Source organism: Arvicanthis niloticus, chromosome 14 (assembly GCF_011762505.2).
Source record: "Arvicanthis niloticus isolate mArvNil1 chromosome 14, mArvNil1.pat.X, whole genome shotgun sequence".
Taxonomy (NCBI): domain Eukaryota; kingdom Metazoa; phylum Chordata; class Mammalia; order Rodentia; family Muridae; genus Arvicanthis; species Arvicanthis niloticus.
In genome coordinates this window covers 30,007,139-30,030,814 of record NC_047671.1, presented here as the reverse complement: position 1 = coordinate 30,030,814, position 23,676 = coordinate 30,007,139, and the positions used below count along the sequence as shown (strand labels likewise).

General features: G+C 43.7%; 1 protein-coding gene across 1 annotated transcript; it reads left to right on the top strand.

The window, feature by feature from the left end:
* Nucleotides 1-696: 696 nt before the first annotated feature.
* Isoc1 (isochorismatase domain containing 1) lies at nucleotides 697-22,880 on the top strand. Its single transcript, XM_034518391.2, has 5 exons — nucleotides 697-1,039; nucleotides 12,182-12,301; nucleotides 12,431-12,634; nucleotides 14,241-14,357; nucleotides 20,282-22,880. Exons 1-5 carry the CDS (start codon nucleotides 731-733, stop codon nucleotides 20,426-20,428), a joined length of 897 nt encoding a protein of 298 aa, XP_034374282.1. The 5' UTR covers nucleotides 697-730; the 3' UTR covers nucleotides 20,429-22,880.
* The last annotated feature ends 796 nt before the right edge of the window (nucleotides 22,881-23,676 follow it).

Here is a 23,676-nt window from a genome sequence, read left to right as displayed (position 1 = left end):
GATACAGAGACGTGAAGGCAACGTTAGGCTGTCTGTCAAAAGCTAGTGTCAACACATAGATATAAAACTCGCTTTCCCTGTAAAAAAAAATTACACATTTTATAAATGCATTTTATGCAATTTTTAAAATATATGTACTTAAGTTTCCTGAAGAAACCGAACCATCAGTACCAAATAGCAGTTGTAGTTGAAAAAAAAAAAAAAGAAAAACTTGTCTAACAAAACTAAAAACATTATTCGATAAGGATATGTTTACTAATTCATATCTAATTTCATGCTTGTATTTACGAGCCCGATATCCCTGGGACCTGACGTCAAGAATCTTGCACTAATTATTGTGAATTGTTACATCTTATAGTGTCCATGGGGTCGTTTTATTGTGAAGATGATGCTTTATACCTACTTAAAAAGGGAAAACCGTGAGTTTCAGTAAGTTCCGATTTTGCTCTTGAAGCCTAAGAAAACTAGCGCGAGATCAAGAAGGACCTGGTCTCGATCGCGGGTCGGAAGATGGTAATTTGCAGTTTTTTCTGGTCGTCCGTGGAGGCCTGCGACTGCTGTCCGGTCCATATCAGGCCCGGCCAGCTGCGGTCCCCGAGCGCTAAGCGCCACAGGTGACCGTGTCGCCGGTGGCAGGCGCCGAGCCCCGGGGCGGCGCGGGCGGGTCTCCGGCGTCCAGGGCCCGCCCCTCGGCCTGGCGCGCGGAGGCGGCGCGCACGCGCAAGGGAACATGGCGGCGGCGGAGCCCTCGGTGGCCGCGCTGGCTGGCGGCGGCGGTGTGGGCGCGGGGGCGCCGTCGGGCGGCGTGCCGGTGCTCTTCTGCTTCTCGGTGTTCGCGCGGCCCGCGTCGGTGCCCCACGGCGCGGGCTACGACGTGCTCATCCAGAAGTTCCTGAGCCTGTACGGCGATCAGCTCGACATGCACCGCAAATTCGTCGTGCAGCTCTTCGCCGAGGAGTGGGGCCAGTACGTGGACCTGCCCAAAGGCTTCGCTGTGAGCGAGCGCTGCAAGCTGCGCCTGGTGCCGCTGCAGATCCAGGTGGGTCCCGCCCCTCGCCGAGCCCGGTCACCTCCCCCCCCACACCCCTGCGCGGGCCGCCCACGCCCCCACGTGTGTGGTCCCGAGTGCCCCGCGCCTTTGTGCGGCAGCCGCCTGCAGGGTCCCCACGGCTGCCCCTGCTCTTTCCTTCCCCCCACCCCCAGCCCCCACGGGTGATGCAGATCGTGGGCAGTGTTAGCCTCAGGGCTTGTTCCCGGAGTTGTGGTAACCAGTTGCAGAAATGCAAACTTCACCGTGGTGGCTCTCGTCTCCTTTCGTTTTGGTGACAGTCGGGGTGCCTACCTAGGAAGAGAACTGCAGTAGACACTTAAATAGCGTGAAAGCCTGTGCATCCTAGGCTGAGGAAGTTGTACCTACGGATTAGAGTTTATTCATTATTATCTTGCTTAAAGCCGTGCTGTAATACGAGGCAATCGCCTCCCCCTAAAAATCTGAGGATTCTCGGGCGAATACATGGTTTTGAGAGGAATGGAGATAGGTGTTAACTTAGGCACTCCAGCATGTATAGTAGTTTTCTCTACGTGCAGAACTGCTCAGCCTTTTCTCTGGAAGACAAACTGAAATGTGGCTTTTGAGGGCAGAGAGAAATTTTCATATCCAAGTGCCATTTTGAGAGGCTTATCCCCTAGTTTTTAGTTTTTATCATCTGTACTCAAAGACAGACTGGATTGTGCTGTCTCTCCCCCCAGCATCTCTGGATCCTGAGGGAATGCTTTAACTTGATTAAAGTTCATATGTTCAGAGGACAGAGTTCATGGGCTACCTGCCAGAGAGGCCGCAGGAGGTGCAGCGATCTGCCCTGCTGCCCAGATCAGAGCTGCATTCCTTAGTGTTTAAGATTCTCCATTTTTATCTCTTTAAGAGTTCTAGATGATGCCTCTCTGCAGCCTTCCAAAGATCCGTTTAGATTTCTGCTGCCAAAGATCCAATATGTTGGATTCACCTTTGACAAATCCATTCCCAGCAGTGTAGAAGATACAGACTTCTTTGTCAACCATTTCCTGGTATTCTTGGGAGGGAGAGGGGCTCCTACCTGTGACTAGGCTTTAGATTTTTAAGTTGGTATTTGCTTTTCTGTGTGCCAGGGTAGGAATTTTATATTTTGACAATTTCAAGATGTGATTCAACTATTAAAGAGTCTGAAAATCAATTGTGTGTGTGTTTGCGCGTGCGTGCTAAAACAGCAATCTATAATTAGGTCACTCTGGCTTTTGAAATACTTTATAATCGATTTTTTTTTTTTGTAATCTTGTTTAAAACAATTACCATAACAATAGAAGTACTCTTTTCTCTCCCAACAAATAATACTTTTTTTCTCATTAAGTAACCCAAGAATTCTTAAGCTTAGTATGTCTGTATTTTGTATATTGTATATACATTATGTATATTGTATATATGTCTGTATTTTGAAGGACTTACACATACTTTCATATTCTCATTTTATTAATTACTTTCCTTCAATAAAATAATCATAACAGCAGTAGTCTACCCAGTACCAAATAACTTTTCTCACTAAATAACCCAAGAATCCTTAAGCTTACCAGTTATATATGTCTATATTTTGACGTACTTACAAATACATTTCATATTCTCACTTTAGTCATTGTAATCCTTTCATTCATGTGCCTCTCCCAGCATAGTTGTCGATAATATGAAAGGATGTTTTATATAGTACATGAAATGATGTACATGTACACACATGTATTTATGTGTGGGGATACATTTTCAGAAAAGACAACTTATTTTTGTTGCTACTATATTTTCTGGAACATGTCTGTATAACTCTACTAACATGGGTGATTTATGTCTCAAGAGAGTTCATTCCACATAGAAGTGGCATCTGAGTGCATTGCACGGTAGATGCAGGCCTGGATTCACTTCTTGGTGGAGATAGTAATGACATTCATTTCTCTGAGGAGTCCAGCATAGGGTAGGAAGGTTAGGAGATTGCCCTGGATTCTCTGGCTATAAAGGCAGAGCTGGCAAAACCTGAACAAGTCCTCAGGAATGTCTGAGCATCTCCTGTAGGGTGACTGCTTCCTTTGCATGTTTGATGAGAGCACCCTTGAGCAGTCTGGAAAGCATGCCAGACTTAAGCTTCTGTTTGTTCATTTCTGTTGAGCTGCTCCCTGCTGTTTTGACAAGGGACACCTGTCACTTAGGAAGACTCATGGTGGCTTCTGGGGAAGTGGGAGTGATAGACGTGGTAGGTCCTTTTCCCTTTGACTGTGCATTCTGCGTGCAGTCCTGTGCTTGTATCCTATCACAGCATCTCTCCAAATGCAGGCCCCGGCTCGCAGACTCTCACTCTAGAATGCCTCCCTGTGTGCTGTGACTGCTGTAGATAGTGACCTTGTGGGGTAGTGAGTGGTTGTGCCACATTGCCCCTGTGGTTGGCAGAAATTTTTTTGAGAATGGATCTTGAAGACATCCGTTGTCAGTTCTTAAGTATGGGAACTTTTTAGGGACTCCCTTTTTAAAAAAAAAAAAAAAATATCCTGTCAGAGTGACTAAATGTCTGCTGATGGCTCAGGTAGCTGAAGACATAGCTCATGTTTCATTCATGGTTTTGTGTGTCTGCAGTCTGACAGACTTAGAGTCATAGGAGGCAGAACATGAATGAAGGAGTCATGGGGTGGAAGTTTAGGTCTCTCTATAAAGACTCTTGTACTTTGTCAAACGGTGTTTTCCAGGTCTGCATGACAGAGATGTGTAATGTTGGAGACTCATGGTAAGGCAGGCCATTGTCACAGACCTTGTCCAGGGCACGGAGAGCCCAAGCAGAAGGCAGGGAAAAAATGGATGCAGGCCAGATAAGACAGAAGGCTTTGGCAACTTTTCGAGGGCAGGAGATGCAAGCCTCCCTAGGCAGGTTATTTTGACCTGTTCCAGGGGTGGTTAAGTGGGAGAGGATTTGGACCCAGTTTTCATGTTCTAGTAAGATTTTATGAGGTGTCGCACAAACATTTTACTAGAAGAGACAGTTAAGTTCACAAAAGAAAGGAGGAAAGGCAGCTACACAAAGAAGAAAGGAATATGGTCTGCTTGCGCCTTGCTGGTTGGAAGGTAGAGATTGGGGTTGCAGAAGTGTCTTAGTTAGGGTTTTACTGCTGTGAACAAACACCATGACCAAGGCAACATTTAATTGGGGCTGGCTTACAGGTTCAGAGGTTCAGTCCATTATCTTCAAGGTGGGAACATGGCGACATTCAGGCAGGCATGGGGCAGGAGGAGCTGAGAGTTCTACAGCCTCAACTGAAGGCTGCTAGCAGAATACAGGCTTCTAGGCAGCTAGGATGGTCTTATAGCCACACCCACAGTGAAACACCCACTCCAACAAGCCCACACATACTCCAGCAGGGTGACACCTTCTAATAGTGCCACTCCCTGGGCTGAGCATATACAAACTTATCGAAAGGAAACTTGCTTGTAGGGGTGTTGCAGGGAAAATGCGTGGATAAGCTCACACTCAGACTGAGGAGACACTGGCAGGGTGTATCTGGGGTGCCGAGTGTTTTAGGGGCACTGAGAAGAGATGCCTAGATCTCGAGTTCGAGGTGTTGTCTCCAGACTGTTGGTTTGATAGAGGAGGATAATACAGTTATAGAGGTATATGGGCCACTTAAAAACTTTGAGTATTGCAGAGTAATTCCCAAAACAATGTATCTGTTTGTTCCTTTGTGTAAATTAGCTGCTACCTATAAATAAACTGTATCTGAGTGTGGGAATTGTGACCTGCGTTTGAATTTGTCCCCTTAGGTTTAGTTAGCCGTGGGGAATCTTAATGTAGATTTAAATGTCATTGTGCTCTGGACTCAGCCCAGTTTCACCTTCATCCCAGCCCTGAGGCATCTTGAGAGATCCTTCAGGTCTCAGCTCTCAGTGGGTAAGCACAGCTGATTTTCCTTGGAGAGTTGGAGAGCTCAGACTTTGGGTTGGGGGGGTAATGTTATACCAGGGACATCCATACCCAGGGTAGATACACATGTCATAAAAGCAAAAGTAAAATATTCTCTTGCCATCGGAAGGGGAAAGACTCAGAATCTGTTTTGCCAAAAATAAACCATACAATAATGAGTTTTATGGTGGTGTCTGGAAACGCGCTTTATGAATGAGTTTCTTAATTCTGCAGACAAAATTAGCACAGTGATGTTTCTAGAGCCATCTTAATGGCAAATTGTCTTTAACCTCCTTAGCTTCTCAGCCTGTGCTGACTCAAGTGTTTGTTTTGCTGGATATCACCACAGCTGAAGAAAAATACTGTTTATCTTACTGTTTTAAAGACAAGAAAATTATATCAGAAGATGTTAATGATTTACCTAAATTTATGTAATTGAACACAGTGAAACTGAGATTTGGACTCAGGTTCTAATACCCACAAGCCTGGGCTGTGTCTAGAATCCTCACAGGTTGTGTATGTGGGGTGGGAAATCAATCTATTTTAAATGAGTTGATACTAGGTCAGGGTCCTACCGAAGCTATGTAATTGGATTGGAAACACTTAGGACTTAAATACTGGATGAAAATAAGAAATGAAAAGAAAGGACATGAGTATTCCTAGATATGGTGGAGGAGAAAGTTTATTCTCGATAAAAGGGAGAGCATAGCCAGAGGCAGGGACATCTGGGAGAGTCCAGAGTGAAAGTGACCCTGAACTGCCACGTGGGGAGGAGGAGGGGGAGGGGGTGGGAGCAGGAGCCTGGTGAGGAGGAAGGAAGGAAACAGGTGCAGGCACAAAGAAGACAAAGGTTAAAAAAGAAAGAGCTGGTAGCCAAAATGGCTGGATTACAGAGGGAAGAGCCTCTGAAGGAAGAGCAGCTTAGACCCTGGACAAGAAAGTGTGGAGAGTAGAGGACAGGGTATTCCAGCCATGCCTTGGAACTGAGGGATGCTGGGAGAAGCTGGCTGCTAGATCCACTTTGATACATTAAATAGATGCTTCATCCCTTTGTCCCAGGGTTGAGACCTAAGGGTACCTAATTCCCTTCACACTCTTACTCAAGTAGGTTATGCTTATCTTGACAGTAATGGGCTGCCCATTTTAAAAGAAAAACAATCCCCCCTCTTATGTTCCCCACTCCTAAACACGTACAGGTTCCTCACTGTGGCTCAGGGGCTATCGTTAGCACTGCTGACTGAGGAGCTGGAACAACACAGATAGTCTCACATTTCCAGAGGCTAGACCGAAGGGCATGAGCAGGGATGGTTCCTTCTGAGGGCTGTGTGTGAGGAAGGATTTTTTTATGATTGTCTCTACCTCATGTTTATGGAAGATCATGGCGTATAGATACCATCACTCCCATGTCTGCTTTCATGGTCAAGGCATTCTTGTGTATCAGCGAATTAGTTAATCCGCTATATGCTCCTGGCGGGTTTCCCTTCAAGCCGCCACCCTCCAGAGCCCTCTGGATTCAAGAATGAAAGACAAGCACGCATTCGTGAGCTCAGGTGTGCGGGCTTAATTTTGATATGCCTTGACTAGCTCAATGGTTGAGCACTTCCAACACTCCTGCAGCCAGCAAACACTCCCCTCCGGCATTCCTGACTTAACACATCCTAAATCTATGTTTTATCTTTGCTGCCCTGGCTCCTTCTGGGCTCCTTCTGGAAGGGCCCCTCTCTTTGCTGCTTAAGACACTTCTAGGCCACTTTCCTTCTTGAGCCTACACTTAGGCCTTCACTCCCTCCTGTTCCTAACTACTTCCCAGGACCCTTTCTTCCCAGGGGATCCTAGAAGTCCCGCCTCTTTCATCTTGCCCAGCCATTGTCTGTTGGCTCTTTATTGATCAATCAAAAATCAAATGGGGACAGAGAAATTCAGCACTTGGACATACAGATTCCTGATTTGGAGAGCTGAATTAAGGCAAAGCATTAGAACCAATTCCCAACATCCTTATCTGTCCATCTCTCTGTATAAGCGTCTCCCCTTATTTATGGACCTTACTTAGTGGGTGTCTTTATCTTAAGTCAGGTTATCTGCAGTGACTGCAGCTCCATAGAAGGTCCTTCTCTAAGGCACTGGGGTTAGGAATTTGAAGGGGAATATGGGACACTGTTCAGCAGTGTGATACCATATCCTACTTCTGTTCCTGGAAAGGGTAAGAATCATTAACCTAAGCTAGCCATGTTTTGTTTTCCTGAGTGGCCAGCCAGTGGCCATTTTGTTAAGTGATCAGAGCACACGGCCAGGGTAATAGGCATATCAAAACTTTTCTGTGAAAAGTCTATAGGTATTCTATTCAATACGAAATTTCAGGTCAGTGCCACAGTGTGGCAGTTCTAAGGGAAGTGGACAAAGAGTTTTGTACTTAAATTCTGTCTCTTAAACTTTTGTTTCCAGAAGTCACTGATTATAATAATCCTTTATATTTAAATGTGTATATTCATATATATACACACACATAATATGTAACTTGTGTTTCTTGTGTCTGCACTGATGTGCAAATGATAAATGTTTTGCTTCTCAAACAATTTAGTCAAATCTGCTTTTGTCATCGTAGTTTTGGTCATACTGAAGTTGTAACTTGTATATTTTGGGCAATTGGTAATACTTCTGGGTACCTACAATTTAATTTTAACTAAAATTTGTGAGTCAGGATTAAAAAAACCCGCCGAATTATAACTGAATTAAATTGTAATGGCATCTTGTTGGAATCTATGTGATAGACAGGATTAGGCAGATAATATGGTTAGAATTGTTTGTTTGTTTTTCCCTTTTTCTTTATGTGTCCTTTTCTAGCTTGTTAGATCTGAAGGTTATCTCTACAGTCACGCAGTATCTCCAACTACTGTGTCCCAGGGAAGCCATTATTTTTATTTTAAGTATAAGACTTGCATTTTATAAGAGTTAAAACTTTTTTTTAAATGCTGCAGTTGCATAGATAAGACAGATTTTCTATTCCTCTGTCCCACCAGCTTTTCTGTTGTTAATATTGTATTTTATTGTGGTTTATCTATCACAACCAACTGCCCAGCATGGTATACTACTGTTAACTGAGCTGTGTACCAGTTTTTCTAATTGTTTTTATTATTTTTAATTTTTTTGGTGTATGTGTGTGTGTATGCATGTGTGTGCATGAGTGTGTGTGTGTGTGTGTGTGTGTGTGTGTGCGCACACACACACAGTTCAGTGCAGTTCAAAAATAGGCATAAGATCACCTGGATCTAGAGTTACAGGCAATTGTGAACTGCCCACTGCATGCTGGGAACTAAACCTGGGTCCTCTGGAAGAGCAAGCAGTGCATGCTTTAACCACAGAGCCATCTCTCCAGCCTCTGCACACTGGCTTTTACTATTTTTTTTTCCCTTCCTGTCTTTCTCTGTTTGATATTTCAGGTCAACCTTATCCACGATCCAGTCCAGGATAACGTTAAAACCATTTGCCGTGGCTACCTTGGTTCCTCTGTGCTATGACGCTATCTTTGGTTTTGATTATTACGAATGACCTTGACCATGCCGAGAAGCACCAGTCAGATATTTTGATGGGATGTCCTAAGTTTTCACGTGTGGGGTGTTTTTCTTATGGGTAGCCTGAGGTTGTAGGACCCTGAGGATCTGTGCAGGTCATTCTTATGTCAAGCACACACATGGATTTGTCAGTGTGAATTACTGAGTGCATGAGTGAGGACCCTATAGCTGATTTTGTTTGTCAGCTTTCCCTTGAGTCAGGTTCTCCTGCCTTCACACTACCTCAGGCAGATTTTGCCACTTGTAGCGGATTCCAAGAGTATGGGGAAGTGTCTGAGACTCACACAATCAGGAGTTCCATCTCTACAAGAAGAGAAGTCACTCTTTAACATCTTTGTTTACTGAAAAGGGTTCTGTGGGGTGAGGACAGCTTGAGGGTTGCTTCTCTTCTGCCCTCAGAACGTAGATCCAGATTTCTGGCTAGGCGAGGATTTATTCCTTTACATTTGGTAACTGAATGTTTTGACCATTTCTATCTTGTGGTTCCTGTAAAATAGTATGTTATTTGATATATTCTTGTATTTTTTTTTATATATTCTTTATGAATACTAGAATGACATTTTTCTAATTTAGAATAATGTGTTCCTACCTCCTCAGATGCCGGTGGGTCTGAGTTTGGCTTGCTTTCTTGTATTTTGGGTCTTTTATTCCATCTCCCCTGTCAGTTCCTGCCGCTGCTAAATTTGTCTGCCTCTAGCGCTGTGTTTCTAGTTGGTGGAAACTCTCTTAACTTGCTGTGTATTTAGGATGCAGATTGCTAGTCTGGTGTGGGACCTATAGTGTTAGACCGTGTAGACTGAGTTAGTATGTGAGCATGTGTGAACTGTGAGCTTGTGTGAACTGTGAGCATTTCAGGGCTTGACTGTTAGCTCATTAATAACACTTGCCAGGTTTCCTGTGAAAACTTGCTGGCAAATGGAATGGCCAGTCTGGCTGAGTTGTATGACTGTAATTTCACATAGGCCACTTGTACGTAAATTGTTTACATCATTTACTGGAATCACAGTAGCACTGTGATACTTACTATTTAAATTTATGAAAGAAAAACATAGATTTGGGGGGGGGGCATAGGTAACTAGGACTTAATGGTTACTGGGATTTTAAAATGCATAAGTCAGAAAGCAGTGATTGCTTTAAGAAATAAAATCCTGAATACACAAAAATTGGTCTTCTCGGCTTCTGTGTGTAGATCACATGCACTGCTTTGAAAATGACTACAGTACAGACCTTAGGCAGGCACTCTGGCTCCAGTGATTAAGGCACTTGTTGCCAAACCTGATGACCTGATACCTAATCCCAGAGGCCATGTCTTAGAAGGAGAGACCAGACTCCCAGGACTTGTCCCCCCTGACCTCCTAGTATAAATCCTGGAACTTGCACACACAGAGACATACCTATACTAAATAAATAAATGTAAAATAAAAAAGTATAATTTAAAACCAGAGTGAGGAGGCAGCCAGGGCACTTGAGCACATTAATCCTGCTTTGTTGGTGGAGTTGGACTCTCTCTATAGTGATAACTGGAAGGTAGGTGGCTCTCACCTTCCAATGCAGTATGCTACCGGACTGCCCTTGATGAAGGAGTGTGCATGTCTCAGCTCCAGTGGGAGATGAAAGTAGCAGTGGCTGCAACCAGTACACAGACAAAAGCTATCATAGAGCAGTTAGGATAGCCGCAGTGGTGGAGATAAAAGATTTCTTTCAGTGGCTCCTTTAATCCAGGTAGGAATCGTCTCCTCTAGAGTCTGCAGCCTGCAGAGATGGTAAGGCCAAGTCTAGAGCTGAGCTGCTGCAGAGGCTACAACCGTGTAATTGGGACACAGACTTCTCCAGGATATTAATAATTGATATCTGTGGGTGGTTTTAGGGGATGCAAAACAGGACAACGAGAGGGGGGTTAGTGGGTGACTAGGGAGAGTAACGGCATTGGTTCTCTCCGGAACAACCGCATTCTTTGCAGAGCTTTCTTTAATTTGCAGGTGGAAAGTAAAAGCACCTTGGGCTTTTAAGTATCCAGTGAAGTTAAATTCCTGTAGTCAGTGTGAATTTTACATGTGAGTAGATCCTCACTGGGCCCAGACTGTTGGCATGTGCTACCTGTTATATTTTTGCAAAACCTGTTATGTTTTGCTGGTATAATGGGGTGTAGTTGCCGCAGGGGGAGCATCTTAGTGGACCTATGCTGAGGTGTTCCCCTGAACAAGTGCTATAGGCCTAGTATAAAGAAAGTTTATTGGGAAAGAGAGTGGATGGGGAAGGGCAGAGAAAGAGGAAAAGACAGAAAGTGGCGGGAGGGAGGGGTGTGTGTGTGTGTGTGTGTGTGTGTGTGTGTGTGTGTATGTGTGTGTGTGTATGTGTTTGGATAGCCAAGCAGTCCCGCACCTGACAGGCTGCTACATAAGCGGTTGCTGGGATGCAGATGTGAAGCTTGGAAATGTAATACTGTTTTCCTACTAACTCATTAGCTTTCCTGCTCCTGATAATGTTTGAGAATTCCCTCTTGGTGGGTTCCTCTCCCACCACCCTTTCCTTTCCCAGTTCACATGTTTCATTCACTGCACTCCAGAAGTCACCCTTGCAAGTGACTTTTATCTTGATAGCAGTGATTTTTGTGTTTGTAATGAATCAGCTTGTTTTCTGTTTGTCTTTGCTTCTATGTTTCACAGTCTCTGCTACAGATGATTTTTTTCAGTTGTTACTTTCCTCACATGAGTTACTTTACAGTTTAATTTCTGTCTGTAATACCATTATCATATTTACATTTTTAATGTAAATAGGTTTATGATTTGAAGGTAAGATTCACAAATAATATTAAGCAAATACTTTTAAAGACACCAAAAAAGAGCATAAAAAATATTCAAATTATGTAACTGCCTATTTTTTGATATTTTCTTTTTCTTTATATTTTTATACTGAAATGCTATTCAAGTGTGTTGTAAAAATTAACATTTTATGCAAGCATTTCTCCTTAGATGAAAGAAATCTTTGAAACATATATGCATATTTTTAATTGACTAAAATGTTTTGTCTCTGAGAGTATTAAAATTTGTTTAAACATTTATGTATTGTTCATCTTTACGTTATGTCCCTCCTTTTCTACCAGATGCAGTTTGGAGGATGTCTTTGTGGGTAATACTCTTTTCTGGGGGTGCCTTACTTAGGGTTTTACTCCTTTGAAGAGATACCGTGACCAAAGCAACTCTTACAAGGACAACATTTAATTGGGGCTAGCTTACAGGTTCAGAGGTTCAGTCCATCATCATCAAGGTGGAAACATGGCAGCATCCAGGCAGGCATGGTGCAGAAGGAGCTGAGAGTTCTACATCTTCATCTGGAGGCTGCTAACAGAATACTGACTTCCAGGCAGCTAGGATGAGTGTCTTATAACCCACATCCACAGTGACACACCTACTTCAACAAGGCCACACCTTCTAATGGTGCCACTTCCCTGGGCCGAGCATATATATAAACCATCAAGAGGGGTGTTGGTGGGGGGAGGAGGGTGGTAATTCAGATCGTTTCTTGTAGTTGTATTGTAAGTTTACTGACTGAGGCAAACAATAGGAACATTTTTCTGTTTGCAGTGACATCCACTGGAAATAAATGTCATTGTAATACAAATGCCAGATCACTTTTGTCTTCTTTATTCCCCAGCTTACGACCCTGGGAAATCTCACACCTCCGAGCACTGTGTTTTTCTGCTGTGACATGCAGGAACGATTCCGTCCAGCCATCAAGTACTTTGGAGACATCATTAGTGTGGGACAGAGACTGGTATGCTCCTGCATTTGCTTGTTTCAATTGTCTGAGGCACAAAGTGCATTCATATCTGTATTCAACACAATGTGTATTTATATCTCTACTCAACACAGTTTTTTTACACCTTTGTTTGATGCTTTTCAGTTGCAAGGAGCTCGGATATTAGGGATTCCAGTTATCATAACAGAACAATACCCCAAAGGACTTGGCAGCACCGTTCAAGAAATTGACTTAACAGGTGTAAAACTGGTTCTTCCAAAGACCAAGTTTTCTATGGTGTTACCTGAAGTCGAAGCGGCGTTAGCTGAGATTCCTGGCGTCCGGAGTGTTGTGTTGTTTGGAGTAGAAGTAAGTTCCCTTTTGGGTTCGGAGCGCACCATTTGTGGGAAAACTCAGCGTTCCCAGAATGCAGTCTTGTTTATAGGATGCTGGTGGCTGGTACTGAGGAAGATGGCCACCACCTGTTATGGGTTCTCCACCTGCATGGCACTGTTTTAAATTCCCTGTAGCTGCTAACACCTTGAACTCTCTCAATAACCCTGTGAGTTATGGACCTTGTGTCCCCCAGTACCACAGATAAGAAACTAAGGCATAGAGGTATCATACCCTGCCCAAAGTCAGACAACCAGTGAGCGGGGCTGCGTTTGATCTTCAGCTGTTCCGAGAACCACCTGCTGCCTGCTTTGGAAGACATTTCCCCAAAGGGGTTACTTTTATTTATGTGTTCCTGGACTTGATTGGGGGCACATTTTGTGCTGTACCACACCTCATACCCATACAGCTCCAAGGCTGTACAGTTCATTGTCCTTCAATTAGGTGTGTGTACATGCTCTTATGAAGGGAAAACGTACTCATGGATTCCTAGTGCCAATTTCAGTTGATTTATTACATTTTATTTTATATAGTTTTCGAGATGACTTTGCTCGGTGGTATGGGACTTACAATGTAGCCTCGGCTGACATTGAATTGATAGCAATCCTCCTGCATCTGTCTCCTGAGTGCAGAAATGGCAGCGCTGTACCAACATACTCAGCTTATTTCTGACTTCTAATACTGAAATCGAAAACACTGTGAACAAAATTATTCACTCAGTGCAATAGAATAGCATTAATGTAATATGGTTACATTTTGATAATAATGTTTTGATCATAATAGGTTTTTGTAACAGAGAGATTTAGTCTTCACTTTAGTAATTTTTACTTCAGTTGTGGTTGCTGAGAGGAAGCTCAGTTGTGTAACTGTGTCACACAGGTGCACTGGCTTTTGCATACGCTTTTTATTCATCATGATTAATTCTTAGAGGGTGCTTTGCTTGCTTTATGTCCTCTACTGAGGCTACAAGTGAGCGCCTGCAACGATGGCATCTGTATGGTGCCATTGTTAGTAATGGGCACTGGATAATCCCTGATCTTCAAGTGAATAAGCCAAAGCTAGAGAATGCTGATTTATACCTAAAACTATCTGGCCAACTAGAGCCCAAGCTCAATATGAAAAGGATTATTCCATTTCTGGTCCTTTCCGGTTTGCCCTAATGTATTTGTAAAGTGTTTTTGCTTTTTGGCCTGCATTGTAAATTACTTCCCGGGCCTGTCTTTGCTTCTGTATGACTCCATTGCCCCAGTGCTTTCTCAGCACTGAAGGGTCCTCTTCTGAGCTGTGCTCCTGATATGGATGCAGACGTAAACCCAAGTGCAAATGGTCCTACACCTGAGTGGTGATAGTGAGCGTTCTCAAGGTCACTCAGGGTGAACGTCATGAGATACTTAACAGTGTTCTGAGCGTCTGTTCAATGTGATCGTTAAAAAAAAAACACTGATAAAAGCCAGTTGTCTGCCTGTGGAGATGCTGACGTACGCTGGAGCTTGCCTAGCTCTTGAGAGTCAGAATGGTGCTGTTAAGCTTTGCACCGACAGTTTACCGTGTTCTTACGTACGATGCCTTTCTTTCCTTCGAGACGCACGTATGTATCCAGCAGACTGCCCTGGAGCTGGTCGGCCGAGGCATTGAGGTCCACATCGTGGCTGACGCCACCTCCTCGAGAAGCATGATGGACAGGATGTTTGCTCTTGAGGTACTTGTTCTACTTCGTCATTGAATTTTCAGAAGGATTAGGCGTCTGGAATATTTAACAACCCTGGAAGATTTGCCTTTTAAACTTTAGCTTGGCTCAGTATCACCTGAGCACACTTGCACTGATACTAAATGACATGTAAATTTAAAACAATTGTAAAGAAATGCCGGAGGGTTTGCCGTTGGGAGATCATCCAGTGCTCTGGGTACAGACTGGCTTGTGCATTGTTCTGGACTGTGCCAGCTCTGGAGCCTGAAGTACCCTGCAGATTGCAAAAGGAAAGGACAGAAGATGAAAGGCCATAGGGAACTGGCCACCTTTGTCCCAGTAACAACTGGTTCAAAACATAGTGGGCTTCCCTTCTTGGTTTTTCCTGAAAGATTAGAACCTCTCTTGGGACTGTAGGTAGACGTTCGCTGTTTATTTATTTATTGCAATATTTCTCTCAATCCCCTGAGAATTTCATGCAATACATTTTAAGCATGGCCAGCCCTCTCCAACTCCTCCCCATACACCACCCTCATCATCTAAGTTTGAGATTACTTTTTTTTTAAGTCTCTTCCCCAGAGTCCAATTTGTGTTGCCCGTCTGGTCCTGGGTTTGAGTCCAGGCCCTGCAGTGTAGTTGGTTAGCCTATGGTCCTGGGATTGAGTCCAGGCCCTGCAGTGTAGTTGGTTAGCCTATGGTCCTGGGATTGAGTCCAAGCCCTGCAGTGTAGTTGCTTAGCCTATCAGGTCTCATATCTTTACAAGGCACTGACTCACCTTTCTCCCAGTAGCTATTCAATACCAATGGCTCCTCAGCCAGATATGGAATTTATGTGTCCACCCTCCACTCTCTATGCTTGGATTTTGTCTGTCTGGAGCTTACAGAGGTCTTGTGTGGTGTTGAAACTGCTCTGAGTTCACATGGGCATTTTCTCTGGTATGTCTAGAAAATACTGCTTCCTGGATCTTACAGTCTTTCTGTCCCTTTTTCCTCAAAGACTCTGGAGCTTTGGGGTAAGGAACATAAAATGATTGTCCGATAGGTAGAAGTTTGCTTTTTTAAAATGTCCTCATGCCCTTTGGAAGTTTTATTAGTGGGTAGGAGGATGTCTAATGAATGAACGGGGCGGCTCCTCACCTCAGCAAGGATTTGTAAGCTCACGAGTTCCTCAGAATCCACTTTTCAAGCTTCCTTATTAACCAAGGTTTAACAGCTGTCAGGTCAACCCCAACGGGCAGCTGTCTTCATGACTTTCCTGTGGAAACTTTATTGCCATGGGAATGATCAGACTTTGAAGCCTTTTAAAGGAACCAAATGGTCGAAAGCCGTGCAAACAGAAAAAATCTTGTGCGCTGTGAAGGTATTTCCAGGACTTTTCTTCTACATTCATATGGATTCTTTTTTCTATTCCTCTCTCATATATTACATCTTGACCAGAGTTTTCTCTCCCTCCACTTCTCTCAGTTCTACCTCCCCACTTCCCCTCTTCCCCAGATCCACTGTTCCTCCGTTTCCCCTCAGAAAAGAGCAGATCTCCCAGGGTATCAACCGAACACAGAATAACAAGTTACAAAAAGACTAGGCACAAACTCTCATATAAAGGGTGGATGAGGCAATCCAGTAGGGGGAAAGGGGTCCTCAGAGCAGGCAACAGAGTCAGAGATACCCCCTGTTGAGAGCCGCACTAGCTGACGTTTGGGGGCCAAAAATGTTGCGGAACGCTCTGTCAATGTTGGAACCTGCACTGCCAAAAGCCTTGGGGGCTAAATTGTTAGAGCCCAAACTGCCCCAAGTTGCTCTGGTCTTTGGGTCGGGGTTCAGCAAGAGAGAGAGTGAGGACAGACTCGAGGAATGGAGACCAGACAGAGTGTGATTCAACCGTTTATTCTTCAGTCTCTCTTCCTAGTCCAAGTCCCAAGTCTTGAGTTCCTAGTCACTAGTGCCTCCAAGTGTCTAATACTTAATAATACTTAATAATAATTTCTTCTGGCTGCCTCTCACCTTTTATATGACTCACCTCAAAGCCTTTAAGTCATGCCCTTAGGTCTTGTCTCTAAATCTGACCTCTAAGTCATGCCCTTAAGTCACACACCTTTAAGTCTCATACACCCAGGGGAAAATCCTGGGTATCTAAAACAAGATGTTATCAGAGTGTGCTCAGCTGTTGTAGGCTATTGTAAGCAAGTCTCTTGTCAGGGTATATGGCTCAAGATGGCTGCAAGGATGATAGCCGCCTTCTGTCGACTCCCCATACCCCTCCACTCCCATTGTTAGGGGTTCCACAAAAACACCCAACTATATAACCATAATGTATATGCAGAAAACCTAGCTCTGATCCATACAGGCTCCATGGTTTAGTCTCTTTGAGTCCTGCTTAGTTGATTCTGTGGGCTCTGAAACATGCTGGGAAGGGACAGAAAGAGCCAGATCTTTTTGCCTGGACACAGAAGAGCCTGTGTAGATGAAAGTGCATCAGGGTTGAAAGTGGGAAAGTGACCACAGCATGTCAGATAGTGGTGTGCAGTGTCTTCAGGTGAGGTCAGGTGATGATGTAAAGTGTGTACAGTGAGGTCAGGTGATGATGTACAGTGTCTTCAGTGAGGTCAGGTGATGGTGTGCAGTGTGTACAGTGAGGTCAGGTGATGGTGTGCAGTGTCTGCAGTGAGGTCAGGTGATGGTGTGCAGTGTCTGCAGTGAGGTCAGGTGATGGTGTGCAGTGTCTGCAGGTGAGGTCAGGTGAAGGTGTGCAGTGTCTGCAGTGAGGTCAGGTGATGGTGTGCAGTGTCTGCAGGTGAGGTCAGGTGAAGGTGTGCAGTGTCTGCAATGAAGTTAGGTGATGGTGTACAGTGTCTGCAATGAAGTTAGGTGATGGTGTACAGTGTCTGTAGTGAGGTCAGGTGATGGTGTGCAGTGTCTTCAGTGAGGTCAGGTGATGGTGTGCAGTGTCTGCAGGTGAGGTCAGGTGATGGTGTGCAGTGTCTGCAGGTGAGGTCAGGTGATGGTGTGCAGTGTCTGCAGGTGAGGTCAGGTGATGGTGTGCAGTGTGTACAGTGAGGTCAGGTGATGGTGTGCAGTGTCTGCAGTGAGGTCAGGTGATGGTGTGCAGTGTCTGCAGTGAGGTCAGGTGATGGTATGCAGTGTCTGCAGTGAGGTCAGGTGAGGTTTGCAGTGCCTGCCAGGTTGTAGGCAGTTTGTAAAGTTTTTACAGAAATACTTTTTTAAATATATGAACTGAAAGTTAACAGCAATATGGCCAGCTCCCTTTCTTCTCTATTCCCTCAGAGCGGAACTACTTCAGATATTCCTGATCCATATTGACTCTTAAATTTATTTTACTTGCAATAAGTATAGTTAGTTAGCAAGCATCAAGCATAGACTTAATGACTGGACGTGTCCTTGTATGTACTTGCCATCTGTCGGGCTGTGTCACTTTGAGGTAACAATTGTCCAAAATTGTATAATGGATTGATGTAGCAACCTGCACCTGCCTGACTTTTGTCTGATCTCAGAAGAGTTGCAGAATAGATTGAGTAAATCCTCTCTTGAACTTGATGCCCCTGTACTGATGGGCGGTTTTCAGTGTTGCTCAGATATGAAGTGGGTTAGGTACTTCATCACTGACTTATGTACTGATGGGTGGTTTTCAGTTGCTCGGATATGAAGTGGGTTAGGTACTTCTTCACTGACTTATAGTCTTAGGTTGAACATCAAGGAACCAACCTTCCTTTTTCATTGGCCCAGTTGGACTAACTGCAGGTATAAGGAGGAATCTTCCAGAGCTCCATTTAAACTCAGGGAGAAGGTGGGCTGAAGACTGAATGATCAGGAAGTGCACAGAACACCAGAAGCTGATGCTATTGTCTGTCCAGCTTCCTCTCAATCCATGAGGGCAACCTCTATGCAAACACCTAGGAGCCTGTTCTAAAAGCTTTGCATTTTTTGTACCACACCTTCCTTTTTAATAGGTTCTTTGCTCAGTTATTTTTAGCCCCCCCCCCCCAGTCTTTAGGTAAGTGGCCCTGTACACCCCAGTGTGACCCAACTTCCAGCATCTCCAAAGATGATTAGGGTAGATGAACAAGATTCTGATCCATACAGCAGGAGGAAAAGTCCCCGATGTTGGATTCTCTCCCTGCCCCTTCCTGACTTTCTCCTCTCTGCCTTTCTCTTTGCTACTCCCCCACCTCTTATCCCCACTCCTTGAAATATCTATTGTAGTTCCTGTGGTTCTACAGGAACAGCTGGCAAAGTCTCTCTGTTGGGAGCAGTCCTGTTAGGGAGTTTACACAGTTTTCCATCTCATAACCCTTGTTTATAGTCATTCTAAAAAAGTTTATAATGGCAGAAGACCTGGTGGTTCCATTTTTTCCCTGGGGCAGATTCTCAAGTCTCACTTGAGGCTCTTCCCTTCTGCCAGTCATTCCTAGGCCAGAGCTCTAATTATGAGAAGTCATCAGGTGCTGTTTTGGAGTCAGAAGAAAATAATTTAAGAACCCTATTTTCTTAATGCAATTAAGCACCTATTTTATACCATTGGATAGCAAACTACTAATAAAATAGACTGGATAGTTATAATTATATCCATATTACAGATTATTTTTAAATAAATAGGTACCCAATGGCAGTAACACCAGGCAAAAGTATTAATATTCCCCATGGTCTCCTGTTTTCATTGCACTGTACAGGGTAAATTCTGATGTGGTGCCTCTTTTGCTTTTTTGTGTTATAAATAAAAACACAAGAGTTTATCAAAACTTGAAGCCAAAAGAAGCCCCCATTTGAGAGAGTGAAATGAGAGGCAAAGCAGTACAGCCCCAGGAAGTGTGCTCCTCTGGGGGGCTAGTACCCTAGTTTAGTTTCTATTGCTGAGATAAACACCAAGACCAAAAGTGTCTTGGGGAGGAGAGGGTTTATTTTATCTGAACTCCCATGTCACAGTTGATCACTGAGTAAATTCAGGCCAAGAACTCAAGGCAGAAAGCCAAAGGCAGTAACTGAAGCAGAGGCTACCAAGGAATACTGCTTACTGGCTTGCTTGGTGTCTTAGTCAGGGTTTCTGTTCCTGCACAGATATCATAACCAAGAAGGAAGTTGGGGAGGAAAGGGTTTATTCAGCTTACACTTCCACATTGCTGTTCATCACCAAAGGATGTCAGGACTGGAACTCAAGCAGGTCAGGAAGCAGGAGGTGATGCAGAGGCCATGGAGGGATGTTATTTACTGGCTTGCTCCCCCTGGCTTGCTCAGCTTGCTTTCTTATAGAACCCAGGACTACCAGCCCAGGGATGGCACCACCCACAATGGGCCCTCCCACACTTGATCACTAATTGAGAAAATGCCTTACAGTTGGATCTCATGGAGGCATTTCCTCAAGAGAGGTTCCTTTCTCTGTGATAACTCCAGCTTGTGTCAAGTTGACACACAAAACCAGCCAGTGCACTTGGCTTGCTTTCTACATAACCTAGGCTCACTTTATCAGGGCCTTTGCACCACCCAAAGTAGGCTGACCCTCCAACATCAGTCATTAATCAAGAAAATGCCTAGCAGACTTGCCTAGAGGGCAATTATATAGAGGCATTTTCTTAAGTTTTCCTCTTCCCAGAAGACCCCAGTGTGAGTGTCAAGTAGAGATGAAAACTGATTGACACAGATAGGGATACGATTTCTATCACTCTTTTCTCTTTGCTCATGTGATTAGCCTGGTAACATGACTCTGGCTTCCTGTTTCCCTTTACATGTTTCTAGCCCATTAATAATCATGATACAGTTGTGATACAGCTGGGTTTGAAACTTTTCTTTCTCCCTGAATTTACGTCTATGGCCGAGAACCACTGCTGTAGATGAAGGCCCTGATTGTGGTCCTGGCCCACTTCCGCTGTTTTTATGTCATGTCTGTTTTCTAGCTCACTTCTCGTCTGTGTTTCTCGTTTTTCTAGCGTCTTGCTCGAACTGGGATCATCGTGACCACTAGCGAGGCTGTCCTCCTACAGCTGGTAGCTGACAAAGACCACCCGAAGTTCAAGGAAATCCAGAACCTCATCAAGGCGAGTGCCCCGGAGTCTGGTCTGCTTTCCAAAGTATAGGAGGCGTGAAGGATTGGGATCCTCCTTCCCTCCAGGCGGCGGGACTGCAAGCCAGACAAGCCCTCGTCTCTACTAGAACCAATATGTTAAGTCAACAGCAGCTCCTTCTTTGCAGCTCTTAGTAACACTTAACTGTCTAGACCATTGGGTACAAGTGTTTAGTCACAAGTGTTTCGTTACGATGCTGAGGCTTCAGGTGCTGCTTCTCTTCTGTGTTTCCTAATGAGCTTTTAGTTACTAAGACAAATTACCATGGAGGTGCCTGTCTTGTCTACACTGTATACCCTGACCATATCTTTCCAAAGTGCATCCTCTGGTGACGTTTTTCTTAAATTGTGCACTTTAATGGAGAAAAAAAAAAAAAAAAAAACCACCTACCACAATGATTTGACTTTTCTATTGTTGTGGAACATCCGTTGTAATGTCAGTGTAGACCCAATGATTCCTGGATGAGAACTGACAGGCAGGACTCTGACTCGTGTGCCTACTCCTCTCACAGTGTTGGAGTTGCCGAGGGAGGTACAATGACTTAACCAGAGCAAGTTATCTTAAATACTGTGTATCTGTCTTGACTGCACTAATTTTCTTATTCCTGTTACCATCTTCATGGATTTTCTCCCTCTGGCTAACTGTCTATATTAACATTTTTTCTTCCACCAAATGTTTTACTTCCTCCTTGGTTATTTCAAACCTGTAAACAAATGGGAGTGGTTTGCAGTGCTGGGTCATCGACAGAGGTATGCCCTAACAATGCCTTGACGGTATTTTTGAGTGCGTCTTTTACCGTACACAGGAGTTGGTGGAGAAAGAAACACTAGGTAAAATGTAGTTTAAAATGCCCATATTTCCCTTCAAGCATTGTTATAGCTGATGTCATCAACAGGACTCATAGGAATAATACTGTGGTCATTGTTAACCTGTCAATAAACCTACTTTCATTTCATACTGATTAGTGCTTAAAAAGCATTTTAATGTATGTTGTGATACATGGAACGTTGCTCTCTTTGTATAAAATTAAAGAAAATGTATTATGTGAGTGAAATTGTTTGTTTCCCATGACTCCATGAATATTAGTCAAAAAATGGTAATGACTTTTCAAAGGTAACAGATTTGATATTTATAATCTTATAACTCGTCGGAACTTTCAAAGGAGGAGAATCCTCCGCAGGCCCAGACCCATAAAGTTCCTGCAGAGTTTTCCTGTTAGCACTATAGAAATGTGTTTTGTCATTTGAGCCTTGGTAAGGCACCACAGTCTAGTGTTCTTGGTGTGCTTTGTTGTTCCCAACTTCTGGGCTGTGACCACAGGGGTCACATATCAGATATTTTATGTATCAGATATTTGCATTAAGATTCATGACAGTAGCAAAGTTAGAGTTATGAAGTAGCAACTAAAATACTTTGATGGTTAGTTAGTCACCACAACATGAGGAACTGTATTGAAGGATTGCAGCATTAGGAAGGCTGAGAGCTACTGCTTAGCAGATGAATCCAGAAAGAAGCATCATATAGTTATCCATGGTTTAAGATAATGTCTAATAAATATAATCTAGTTTTTCAAACTCTAATTATCTGGAGTGCTTGTTAAAATACTGATTCTAGCTTTTTCCTCCCCCTTCATAAAAAACAAAAAGGCATAGCAACTGGCAAAACAAAGATTTAATGTAGGATGGTTTCCCTCCCTTGTACCCATGCCTCTTCCACAGCTGAAGCCAGCTCTGGGGTCCCGGACTAGTGTCCTGTGGCTGCCCTAACAAAACTCCATAGATGCCACGTCTCAAGACAACAGACTGTTTCATCTCAACTCAAGTTCTAGGACTTACTGTGGTGATATCAAAGCTTGTATTGCAAAGATGTGATCTTTTCTGAGGCCTGTATAAGCGATGACTTATTTCCTCCAGTTCTGTGATTTTAGAATCTGCTCACGTGGGCTTTTTTGATAGGTTGTTTTTGGTTTGTTTGTTTTGTCCCATTACTTCCATCTTCTCAGGCAACAAGTGTGGGTCCTTAGGTCCCTTCTGACTCCCTTCTGCCTGGCCTAAGATCACATGTGATTTAAGGTTCCTAATTAGCAACAGTATTCCACCTGCAGCCTTAACATCCTTTGGCCATGTATCTCTGTTCCAGGATCTAGGGATTAAGACATGAGTATCTTCACACAGACATCAGCTAGTGAGTGTGAATTGAATGAAATTGTACACAGACATCAGCTAGTGAGTGTGAATTGAATGAAATTGTATCAGGTCCAGGAATGTAAATACAATGGAAGCTCAGAATGATTGTGAACTCTGCCTTCTCTTTTCTGTCTTGTGAATCATGCCAAGAAGGTGGCAAGACTTTATGATTATAGGAAAACTGAACTGATTGTAATACTTTGAAATGGAAGTGTCCATGACTTTGTAGGATAATGAAATTCCTTTCATTGACATAAATAAAGAACTTCAGATTGTAAGCAAGAAAGGTCCAGTGTATTGAATCTCAAGGGGTCTGGGAGCAGCAGGAGGCTCCTTCCGGAAATGCTCAACATCTTGTGCAAACTTAATCTAAAGTTAAGCTGGTAACTTACTCCAGCTAGGAAACTGATATTTTGTTATGGCCATTGAAATAGCACATTTCTCGCCTTAAGTGGCTTAACTTCACTCTTTCAAAATTATTTGGGCAAGTATGACTTTACAGCTGGGGAAAGAAAGGCCCCAATCAGAGGTTCATTTTGGTTCTATAACTTTGGACTTTAGAGATGCAGTGTTTGGGGCACAGAGATGGCTTTTCTAAACTCACACAGGAAGAGGAGAACCAGTTACCTGACTCCATGTCCCGTACCTTTCACTTCATCACTGATACTAGGAGTCATTACTCAGCCATGCTAGAGGTGATCAGAGGGTGGAGAACAATAGACATGGAGTAAGAATTTTGCCTTCTTTACAAAAACACAGAAATAAGAATGTGCTTTCATTCTAATCCCAGGTGTGGGGACATAAGACTTCGTTACATTGTCCACAGCAGCTGACTATGATTTGCCTCATGCCTTAGCAGAGACATGATTTTGCCAGCTGCAGATAGTGTCTGTGCTTGTGTGATGCTTGGAAATCTGGGGACTTTTCAGAGGTTATATAAATGCTAGGGCCCTGAGAGGTAGCGTGGGTTATTGATTGGTTGTTGATTGTTGTTGGTCAGTTTGTTAAGTAGTCATGCACAAAGAAGAAACAACAAGAAGTTAGATATACTGACAGTGAAGATCAAACTTGCCC

Excerpts from the sequence above, each read along its gene's own strand:
- Isoc1 (XM_034518391.2), top strand. The coding sequence starts at position 731 with ATGGCGGCGGCGGAGCCCTCGGTGGCCGCGCTGGCTGGCGGCGGCGGT. Across the intron at positions 12,302-12,430 it reads TTAGTGTGGGACAGAGACTG|TTGCAAGGAGCTCGGATATT; the intron begins GTATGCTCCTGC and ends GATGCTTTTCAG. Across the intron at positions 14,358-20,281 it reads ACAGGATGTTTGCTCTTGAG|CGTCTTGCTCGAACTGGGAT; the intron begins GTACTTGTTCTA and ends TCGTTTTTCTAG.